Raw genomic sequence first — 12,219 nt, forward strand, 5'->3', positions numbered from 1 at the left:
GAAAGAAAAGAGACATGCCTATATGCAAAATTCATTTATTTTTCACATATCCCTATGTATGCTACCTCAATCTAAGTTTATATATTATTCTTAATAATTGCATACAGGTATACAACAAAGCTTTCTCATTGTGGCATCATGTTGGAATACTCTGAACATTAGAGAGCTTCTAAGGTCATGGTTTTCAAACTAAGTGATTCACGTATGTGTGATCACAGCTCTTAGCATGCAATGACAAGCAATCACAGTCACAATGGACACTTCATTTTGATCAGAATTCAAACAAAAAGGTTACAGCACCTCACCAGTACTCTTTCCAACAACTCTCCCAACACAGCCAAAGCTACACAGACTTTTCCAGCAGTAGCTGGCAATATGAAATCACCTAAGAATTATTTCAGATGGGCTTGGTGGCATAGGCCTTTAATCCCAGCACTTGATAGGCAGAGAAAAGCAGAACACCATGAGTCTGAAAACCTGGTCTGCACAGCGAGGTCCAGAACAGCCAATAAGACCCTGTCTCACCATGAACCCACAAAAAATTGGAGCTAGTGATGTCTCATCAGTTAAAGGGACTGGGTTTTGTTCCCAGCTCACTGGCCAACTTACAACTACCTGTAATTCTAGATTCAGGGAGGTCCAAGGCCTCTTGCCTTCCAGAGTACCCCCACTCACATGTATATAGTCTCACACACACACACACACACGCACACATACATATAATCAAAATAATAAAAATAAGTCTTAAGGAAAAGAACAATTTGCCTTTTGACCACAGGAGGGATTATCTGCACCTCCTTAGTCTGTTTTATCTGATTCTTGCAAAGATTCCTTATATAATGTTAGGACATGAGAATCTCAAGATTTTGGGCCATCCACCTTGAATAATATACTCTTAAGAAAAGAAAATTAATGGCTAGTACCACATATACATCAATTAATTTATGCATATTTGAACACTAAAAATGCCCTCAATTTTTAGAAGTTTCAGGAAACAAGAAAACTCTAAAATTTAATCATCAGAGGGACAGACCTACAATTTAAAAATAATTTTAAGGGTAACTATGTATAGGATTTGAAAACCAAATATATGTTTAGATTCATAAATCTCAGCCGATGTGTCCATAGAGAAACATGAAAAATTAATGATGGATTGATTTTCAAAGTCAATAAAATCATGAGTTCAAAACTACCTGCTCTGGATGGGTCTTGCTCTCTCCCTGTCTTTGTTCACTTAACACAAAACACATTAGCTCTGCCTATGAGCCACCATTCCCATAATTTACATATGTAAATTATCTCCTCCTAAATCATAACACATATGTAAATTATTTCAGCCTAACTCTTATAAAATCTTAATTAATGTAAAAGAATGTTTAGGCGGACAGACTTTTTAAAAATAAAGTAGAAATAGAAGAGATTTATTTCACCTTCACATGGTGTCTTTCTCATGCAGAGTTCAGATTTCCACATTTGAATCCCTTTAAAGGATTTGATATGCAGGAAAAGAAGAGAGGATGATGGTGAACATTCATTTCAGAGACACAGACAGACCACCACAATCCAAACAAAGCAGTGGCCTAAAACCTACCTTTTACTGAGGTGTTTGGTGGAGGGCCTTCCATCCTCAGGTTCCATGGAGGGTCCCCTTGGTTGGCAAAGTCCCTCATCTTGAGATAACTAATTGTAAGTCGGATGATAGATGCCTTGTCGAGCTGGCTGGTAATGGCGGCAGGAAGAGGCAACAACTTGGCCAATTCATAGAACTCAAAATTTTCTTTTCCCCGGCGGGAGCGAGCAGCATCTCTGGATTTCTCCTTTCTCAGTGCTTGTAAACTGAAAACAAAGAGGTAGGAAAGGGTTTAGAACATGCAATTCTAATTTTTAACTTCAATCTCCTTTCCACCCAAAATATACCAAAAATTAATTCGGAATTTAAGAGCCATAGCTAGATAAATTTCAAATAATGTCTATGGTGGACGCTTATCACAAACATAGTTATAACTAATAAAATTGTGTTTTTCTTGTTACAGTACATCCGTTTTCCAGCTGTCCAGGCGTGAGATACAGCCCTTGTTTCTAAGACATAAGGCTTACAAGTGAGGCACAGTGTTACAGCTATAATCAGTTTAAGACTCAATTTGTATGGTTGTGTTCCTACACTGATTCTCAAGATTTGTCTCATTCAACTTTCATTGCCACTAGATTTAACCACCAAAGGAAACATTTTGTAATTTTTGTTTCATTTATCATCTTGGATAACAAAGGTAAACACCAGCATAAGTCACTTTGGCAGAATCAACAAAGACAATGCTCCAGTGTCCTCAGCCCTCTACAAGAATCTTCATACTTTCAGTCACATGATGGAAATGTCACACTGAAAATACAGATTGCAAAGGGTGTTGATGTCCACTTGATAAGATATACACTATAACTTCATACAAACGGGCTTGCATTAGCGTAGGTATAGAGTCTCAGCGATACTAAAGAATGCCCTGCCCCCCCAAAAGCCAAACTTCCTGATAGCATGAGTTTTATGTTGAAAGATAAGTTCTGTCTGGGTTATTAAAATTTATAGACATTATAGACATATTACTTCACAGAGGAGGCAACAGGTTGGATCCAGAATTTTCCTTTAACTATTCATGTGCATTTCTGTTTGAAGTGTTGCTCACACTGCTGAGAGCAGAATCTGGCACCACCGAAGCCGTATGCGAGAGTCTGGTGGGAAAACTGTCTCCTCTGAGTCACTCTCTCTGCTTTGTATCTGATGAGCAATGTATTCAAGCTCAGACCCCGGTGATAACTAACTGGGTTATATGTACCGCATCAAGAAACTAGTAAAATAACTGGTGGCTATCTGCATTGCTTAATGGACATTTTAAATGTTTATAAATTCATATCCTGGATCTCTATAAAATAACAAGAGCAACAAGGAAAGTGGAAGAGAGGAAGTCCGGAGAAAGAGATCAAAAATGGTTTCAGCAGTGTGGCTACATTTTCCATAAATAAAAAATGAAGAATAATCTGCCAAGCCACATTATAGCAGCCATGGCCATGGACTGCTTACAGTGGAAAAATGCATGCTCTTCATACACCCCAAAGATCTTACAGAATATCTGCATAATTTAAGAAATGCTATCATAGTTGCTGGGTTATTAACCTAAGCAGCACATGTGCTCACATGTCTAGTAAATACATACATGTATGCATGCATGTGTGCATACACATCGTATTATAGAATAGGTATATATTAGGCAAATAATGCTATCATTTTGAGTCATTTAAGTAATGAACATTTGTCCTGCAATATGATTCAAGTGATAACTTCAGGCAGAAACATGAATAACTTATAAGGAAAAGTTGTGTTATGTCACATACTTCCCAATATCGTGATCACTTTATTAGAATCTATAAATGTTTAATATTGACTTATTGAAAACTATGTAAGTTACAGATGCTTTAATATAGGGCATAATGCAGGTATATCCAAGATCTAGGCAACAATCTTAGACCAGAAGACCTTGGGTCTCCCTTTGCATAATACAACTAATTCACCTGGCAACAGCTAAGCCGGCTATGCCAAGAACACCATGGGTTTTCTGAGTTTGTTTTGTATTGATTTGCTTTGGATTGGTTTGGTTGTTTTGCACCACACATGAGCAGGGGATGGTGCAGTGCTTGGAGTTTACTGCTTTTCTTTACTGTGTTCTCATAACTAAATACAACTCTAGAAAAATGGTCAAGCTGACATTTTCTTGCTGTGGTACGTGCCTATGATGACGTTCTAGAGCAGGGATTTTTAGGGCCTTTAAGGTTAAGGAAGGAACTTCCATTAAGTAGAGAGAACCAGAAAACTGGAGGTCAATAACCCCAAACTAAGAGATAACACAGCTTGCCACTCGTGTTGCCAAACTCCCAGTGTTGCCATTTCTAGATAAAAAAAGAAAGAAAAAGTCTAAATTTTTTATAAGACAGTTTCAAATTTTAATATATTAACTAATTAAAGTTTCTTTTCTTTAACTGTGCATGACAATAAAGCACATTATGGTCAATTTTGGATCAGTGACTCATTTTACAACTGGGCTATAACTGGGGAGGTCAATTTGGAAGGCAGTTTTACATGGATGTTATGTGTAATTTTCCTTGTCACCCAAATGATCATAAATGAATTCATTCATTATCTAATTAATATTGCTAATATTTACACTAGAAATTTCTCCATGCAACTAAAGCAAAGTGGATGATTAAGCAATTATTCTGAAATTGATATTAATGAATAGGCTTGTCAATAAACCAAGGGAAAAAATTAATCCTCATGAGGACTGGGGATGCCAGAAGAGGAGGAAATGAATAGGGAGAGGTTGATGGATGGGCACTAAGTTAAAGTTGGCTAGGAATGAAGAATCCAGCAGCAGGGGTGCACAGGCATGGTGTGGTGACTATCTACAGCAACAAGGTGCTGTGCAAGAAAAAAAAAAAACTGGAAGGAAGCATTTCAAAAGATTCCACCATAAAAACGTAATGAAGTTTTGAAAAGATAAAAGGTTTAATCTAATCTAAATGTTATACAATGCCTACGTGGGTTGAATATTATACATGGTACCTATAAATACATATGAATTTAATGCTTTGTCTATGTTACAAGAAAAATAAGCAAAATGTCAAAACATAGTAACAGTAAAAAAAAAAAAAAAAATCAGGAGAAGCAAACTGCAAGACCAATTAGTAGCTTCCAATGGGTTGATAGGAACACAATCCTTTTCCCCTCAGGGAAGGAGAATAAATAGATACTGACATCTCTGAACACTTTGCCCAAATATACTTCACTTACTTTTCCATGCCAGCACTGACTGAGCACCATTACTAACACACACACACACACACACACACACACACACACCCTCATAAGCACCTATACTACCTCCCTATTCTCTTTGCAACCTTCTCACACTACCTCCCTAACTATGACACACAATAGACCCCTCTACTGAAGTCATGTTCTTGGCCATTATCTTAATAACAAAGGGTGTCCATGACTCTCACACACATCATTATGCAGACACCATAGTTCAGAAGAGTTTCAGAATGACAGCACTGTGTCTATAATAAGTAGTAATTGGTTTTGAGGGCAACAGCAATAAAATTCAGTCAAAGGATTATAGTGGATGTTAAGACTCTGGTATAATAGATGAAACTAAAGATCTTAAGACAATAACACAGCTTGTGGATTAATCCTCTGCTCGGTTTCATGAAGTAGAGCCTTGTGGTAATCAGTTCTCAAATTAAATTAAGGACCATGTTAAAACCTAAAATAAACTTTGTTTCTGTATATTTTGTTCTAGACAATACATTTGGGATGCATTTCTAAAACATAACAGCAGCATATATTGGTTGTGTAGGAGCAAAATACCACAGTACTATCTCTCCCATCACAAACATGACAAAACTTCAGATCCATCGTCATTGGCTTCCTGGATAAAACATCCCAACATTCTATTGTGCTTAGTTTGGATTCTGTATAGAAAAAACAGAGCCCATTAATCCTCAGCAAAGACTGTGACAATATCAACTCTGTCTCTGGTGACGGCTCCATCCTCTGCAGCAAAAAAGATCATCACCAGCAAGATCAACAAATAATTTCAAAAGATATCATTTTCTATATACATATACGTATATTTTTCTACCAAGTATCATAGACATAGTTGTGTTTCTGTGTTAATTTTTTAAGAGGTAAGTGATTTTTAGATTTTCAAAGGGGTCCAATCACCCCAATTGAGGGTAATATTAAACAAATGTCTATAGTTCCTATTAGAACAACAAGAAATGTTCAGCCAAAATATTTGCTGTTAATCCTTGCTCTGGTACTTATTAACTATGTAAATCTTACTTTAATGCCTCAGGTTTTCTTATCTGTAAAATGGGGTGATACCACTAAGTACTTTTGTTATTATTTGTTAGAAATAAAGTTTTAATGAAATGTTTATAGTTACTGTATCAATCATGTGATGGTAGACTAATTGAATTTCACATGGATAGTTTGATTCTTCGAATGTCCAGAATACTCATTTATAACAGAGACAGTCCTTTTACTAACATGACTAAAACAATACCCTTTTATTGCTGATACTGAGCTTTCTTTTCTATATAATATTTATTGTTCTTCGGGCCTATCCATCATATGCCACAGGTACACTTACACATATATAATTAATAATGTAAGCTTGAATGTTTGTAAAAAGTTTCTAGATAGGGGAATGAGTAGTCATTTTCAGTACACTCAAACATGGGATTCAGCCGCAGGAGAAATAATTTTGTTCATATATAAAAATGAATATATGATAAATATAGAGAGAATAGATTACCCAGGAAGATTGAAAAGTATGTGCAGAAAACCTTAAGTGGTGATAGCTATTTGGTCATTTTAAGTCACAAAGAACACATAGGTTCTCTTAAAAGGAAGACTGTCTTTCAAAATATTTTCCAGAGCTCACTAATCTGAATGTTCTAGTGAGGACGAATCCAGGACCACGGAGAGCTCAGACAGGCATGACTCTACCCCTTAGGCTCCTCACCAAGAGTCATGTCACACTGAGAGATTGAATTTAATATAGAAACTAAGAAAATAGAAGAGCCAAGCCACAATTTAAAAAAAAACAAAAGGCATTGTCAGTCTCCTGATGCATGGAACTATCTATGAGTATCGATCACGTATTGGGTTTGTCCGTTACAGGGAAAGATGTAACTTTGAACCGGTTACAGATTAAATTATAAAGTTAAGCAATATCTTTGGAGGATGATCAACATTAGACTTGCATAATTGATTCCTTTTGGTTTCAAAGTCATTACAATGGTTAAATTACTGAACTAAAACAACTATAGAGGCCAACAACAAGAATGACAAGAAAGTATATGTAAGAGTCACAGAAGAGGAGTAGGGAAACAAAATAAACCAATGCTATCTTCCTCTGTGGCGACCTGTTCAGAGACACACTTTTGCACACCAGGAGGGACATGGATGGGAGAGGAACAGGGAACAGGGAAGGAAAAAAGGAACATGATCATGTATTGGGTGGGGGCAACAGGAGTGAAGCCCTGAGGGCAGCAGAAAGAATGGAAACAGGCAACCCTGGGAAGTAGGAGGTGGGGGACCCTCAAATGTGCCAGAGATGTGGGAGGTGAGAAACTCTCGGGACTCAAAGGGAAGAACCTTAGATGAAATGTCCAACACTGGGGAGAGGGAACTTGTAGAGTCCACCTCCAGTAGAAAGACAGGGCATCAAGTGGAGGGATGGGGTTACCATCCCACAGTCAAAAACTCTGACCCAGAATTGTTCCTGTCTAAAAGAACTGCAAGGACAAAAATAGAGAAGAGACTGAGGGAAAGGAGGTTCAGTGACAGGCCCAAATTGGGATCCAGCTCAAGGGGAGGGTCCAAGGCCTGACACTATTACTGATGCTATGGTGTGCTTACAGACAAGAGCCTAGATGGTGTTCCTCTGAGAGGCCCAACAGGCAGCTAAAAGAGTCAGATGCAGATACTTACACCCAACCAATGGACTGAAGTTGGGGACTGCTGTGGTTGAGTTAGAGAAAGGCTGGAAAAAGCTGAGGAGGATAGCTACCCCATAGGAAGATGAGCAGTCTCAACTAACCTGAGATCTCTCAGACACAAAGCCACCAACCAGGCAGTATACACTAGCTGATATGAGGATCGCAATACATATAGAGGACTCAGTGAGAGAAGATGCACCTATCCCTTGAAAGACTAGAGGCCTCAGGGAGTAGGGAGGTCTCGTGGGGTGGGGGCTGGGGGTGGGGACATCCTCTGGGAGATGGGAGAGGAAGAATGGGATGAGGAACAGTTGGAGGGAAGACTGGGAGGAGGCTAACGACTGGGTTGTAAAAAAATTTAATAATAATAATAATATCAAGCTAAAATATATTTTATGATGTAAATGTTTTGATTCATTTCCTTTGGTATTGACATTATCAGTTCAATGTTATCCCTCTCCATGGAAGCCTCAGTTTGAATACTTTCTAGAAAGTTTTACAATCTAACATGTAGTCTTTCTGAAAAAGCATGGCAGGGTTTGGTTATCCCACTATAGGGGAAGAAAGGAGGGGTAGAAAGGGCCTTAAATTTTGCCCTTTTAAGGTACTTCTAAGGAGCCAGGCAGGCAAGATTTTATGGATTTTCCTACTTGTTTTGCTTAGGAGAACCCAGAACTACAGACCCCTATTTATCAATTAATCTGCCATGCAGCCTCAAAGGAAGAAGGTAGACCTGTATTAAAAATGCAGCCATCAAAAATTCATCAAAGGCTTCAGCATTTTAACTCATGAACCTTTGAACACCTGCACACTTGTCAGATCTCTGGTCATAGTTAATAGTAAAGTCTACAGTTACTCCAGTACCTACACTTACCCTGACATGAGCTGAATGAGAAGGCCTTTCGAGAAAAATATACAACAGAAACCCCATAAGCACACTGGTCCCTCCTTCATTACATTTAGTAAAACAACCCTCCCCACACTGACATCACACAGAATTCAAAGACAATCAAATCAGTTTGTGGCAGAATAAGCTCTTTCAGGTGTATTTTTAGAATAAATGTAAATACAGGGTGGCATAATTGAGGAACGGATAGACAACTACTACCTGGTGGGAGTGTGAACGACAGAGCTCACAAATGGAAGTATTTTAAAGTTCAAGAGAAGGTAATCATTTCAGAAATCTTCATTTAGCATGGGAAGCAAGCTGGGTAGTCTATACGGGATGTTAAAACTGGAACCTTCAAGTTCAAGGTAAGAATTCTGCTGCTTAACTAATGCACTGCTCATAGCTGTCATCATTAATTTATGTTAGCCTCTGTAAACATCAGGAGTATAATAGGCCAATTTCACAACTAAATATAGATGCACATTTTGCCCTTATATAAATGGCAGATTGCCACCGTAGATCATCACCGCAGCAGCACGTCAGTAAAGATGCACTGTTTGATGGTCTGATGCGCACACAATATATGAAACCAGTTGTAATGGTTGTTTGAAAGCAAAGTGTAACAGCAGCAAAATTTCATTTGTTCCACAAACTCAGGATATATTAAGCTTGGCTGACAAAGACTGTTTGATGTGCTAAATCAGTTTGACCTTCACTTCTGCTTTATTTTTCTCATTTAACAAGTGAAATGACCATCATGTTTCCACATGTAAGAAAATATTGAAACTGATTGCTTTTAAACAGTGTCAAAAAAAAAAAAAAAAAAAACCATGTGATCGCTAACATTCCATAAAGTATCAAAACCAAGAGGCATGCTTCTGGTTTTTAGGCTAAGGCGTATGCTGATGGGATAAACGTGACCCTTTTGACTTGAGGTAAAGTAGATCAGACGAGTAATTAAAGCCATTCACTGGAAAGCTTCCCATCATCTTCAGAAAATGTCTTGTGTATGTTTGAACTTAATAATTAAATTAATTGGTTTTAGCCAATGAGTGTTTTTCATTCTTACCACTTTAAATAAGAGGCTCTCACTCCAGAGTGAGTCATTAGAACAGTAATAAAGAAAGCTGAGCATTCTGCCCAGCCTCTTTCAACCAGTTTTCACCTTGGTTCAAACAACCCTTGAATGAGCCAGAGCAAGATCGAGCTATTCATCCTGTGCTTAGTTGTGTGCCCGAAGTCTCATGAATCAAAGTGTTTTGTTCTCCATTTTTTTTACCCTACAACTTCAACAAACACAATTGTCAGTTTCATAATAACGGGGGGAGAACCCTGCAGCTTTATCAAGTCATTTCTCTCCACCCGATAACTAGCGTTTTACCTTGCGGCAGCTTGTATATTTCACACCTTAAATTTCTATTTACCAAATCAGCTAATCACTTCACAATTGAACTCAGAACAACAACAAAAAAAAAATTATCAATTAAAGTGGTTGAAACTCCTGCAAATTATCATTTAGGGATGAAGTAATTGCTTTCATCAGGGCAGAAAAGCCCGCCAGAACAGAAATGTCACTTTAGATTAGTGTTCTCACTCCTGAAGCTATGGATGACACAGCTGATATAAGACTAAATGCCAAGACCAATCAATTGCTTTTGTGGCTCTGCTCTGAGCTGCTGTAAAAGGGGCCATTTTCCAGGATCTACTCTTCATTATAGTAAATGCTATCTCCTTGGTAACATAATTCCATTTCTCATAAATTCTGTCTAAGAGCATTGTCCTAACAATGGATGTTTGTAGAAAAGAATGCTGTTGGTTTAATGCACAGAATTAAGTGTGAATGGCTGTCAAACCGCTATAGTTTACTAGTTCTTAAACATAAATTGAAGTCCTACATTAAAAAGAATTCTTGGGAGAAACGATGTCCTGAACAAGGGGAAGATACTATATTTAAAGGTTCTGGGCACTGTTGTGGGATTTTGACCATTCAAGTATTTATGTGCCCTGCACATGAAGCTCGTCAGCTCACAGTGGTGGTTGAGAAACACTTCACTTATTTTCCCAGCAGTGTGGTTTGCAAATGTGAAACACCAGAAGTACATATGAACTCATTAGGCCACTGCATGTGTTTTGTGAATAGCCACAACTGTGTTGGAAAGTTGGAAGGAAGGAAGGAAGGAAGGAAGGAAGGAAGGAAGGAAGGAAGGAAAGAGAGATAGAGAAAGAAAGGCACTATTTGAACTGGCACTTCCTAGAAAGCATCCAGATCTTAATTGATATTGTTCACCCCCTGAAGTTCCAAGGATCTGGATTGCAGGCTCCAATTAAAAGGAAATTCAAGTAGCTAATGTAGTGAGAAAGCAGCAATTTCCAGTATTGTTCTCCTCAGGCCTGAAGTTTAGAAAGGTATTCGGGATCACAGGTCTGTGCCCAACATGGGATAAAGTCTTATCTCCCGGTGAGCACACATGTGTCACTTCCATTAACCGTAATGGGAAGCGTGAGCACACATTGAGAGGATGCTGCTGCCAAATATTTGAAAGGTGCTTCGGGTCTCTGCTGAAAGGCAAAGTGAGAAGCTAAGGTGGCCATCTTTGGCTGAAGAGCCTTTTCTGGCTCCACAAATGAGGGTGCTGGGCATTTTCTAGCGCTCCAATAATGCTAACAATGCACATGTATTATTTCTGCTTCTTAAAAGTATCCATTCCTATCAGAGAACAGGACTTAATGCAGTCATAAACACTAACAGGTTTCAATAATATTGTACCCAGTTTCAAAGTGTTTGACAAAAAAGAAAAGATATCTTCGTGGTTACAGTTATCAGCAGGGAGAAGTTAGCCAGTGCCAGTTACTAAGAATGGGAGGTAACTCACAAGGACCCATCCAATACTGAATCAGAGCCGCTTTAGATCATGGATCACGTTTCTTTCTTTGTAGGTAAGATAGGTGGTAGGAGTTTGTGCCTTCCTCCATCTCTAAAACCAGAGAGTAATTTTGGCTCTGATAGGACCTTCTTTGGATGCTGGACTTCTTGTGATCCACGTGGGAAAAACTTAGATAAACCAGGATAGATGATTCCTACCATCGAGATTCAAAATGGAGAGGAAGAGTGGCTTGTACAAGGTGACCCTTCGTAAGGAACACAGTCCTTCATTATTACTAGAGCTCCACTGTGCTCTGCGGGGGATAAGATACCCTGATCCACCTTTTCTTTTGAACTTCTATAACATTAATAAAGCCAGATTTAATTTACAATCACCTGTATAGATTCCATAACAGTTGTTATAAAAACTTAACTCTTTAATGAAATAATCCAACAAGATCTCCATTTTCAGGCCTCTGGTTGTGCTATTAATTGCTTCAGATCACAAACTCGATTGCTTTGGGATTCAAATTCAAACTAACCTTTTTTTGATAAAGGGAAAATTTACTTTTTCTTTCAATTTTCTTCAGGTGTGATTTCAAACCCCCTTGAAAGCACAGCTGAGTGAAAGAGCTGTTTAAACCTTTCAAGCTGGCTGTGGCTCACCTGGAAAACAGCAAGCATGCTTTGACAAGTCTGAAGATATTTAAGTGTGAAACGAAAGTTATGATCACGTGACCACCGCACACAGGCCATGCTTTCCTAATGTCAAGGAAGACATCTGTACAGTTTAATTGTGTGCATTCCTTTGGGAAGAGGACACAGCGGAGGAAAAGGACCACCATTTCTTTATGGACTACAGTCACTATGAAGTACAATAGCCCGTAGTGACTGTATATGCTATTTCTTACCT

General features: G+C 38.4%; 1 protein-coding gene across 6 annotated transcripts in view; it reads right to left on the reverse strand.

Moving 5' to 3' along the window:
- The window catches only part of Npas3 (neuronal PAS domain protein 3), an 807,361-nt gene that overhangs the window by 555,817 nt on the left and 239,325 nt on the right, over positions 1-12,219 (reverse strand). For all 6 annotated transcript variants that reach the window (XM_034514128.2, XM_034514127.2, XM_034514126.2 and 3 more), the window contains one exon: positions 1,592-1,836. In XM_034514128.2, the coding sequence (XP_034370019.1) occupies positions 1,592-1,836 (245 nt within the window). The remainder of the gene's footprint in view (positions 1-1,591; positions 1,837-12,219) is intronic.

This window comes from Arvicanthis niloticus, chromosome 11 (genome assembly GCF_011762505.2).
Source record: "Arvicanthis niloticus isolate mArvNil1 chromosome 11, mArvNil1.pat.X, whole genome shotgun sequence".
Lineage (NCBI taxonomy): Eukaryota > Metazoa > Chordata > Mammalia > Rodentia > Muridae > Arvicanthis > Arvicanthis niloticus.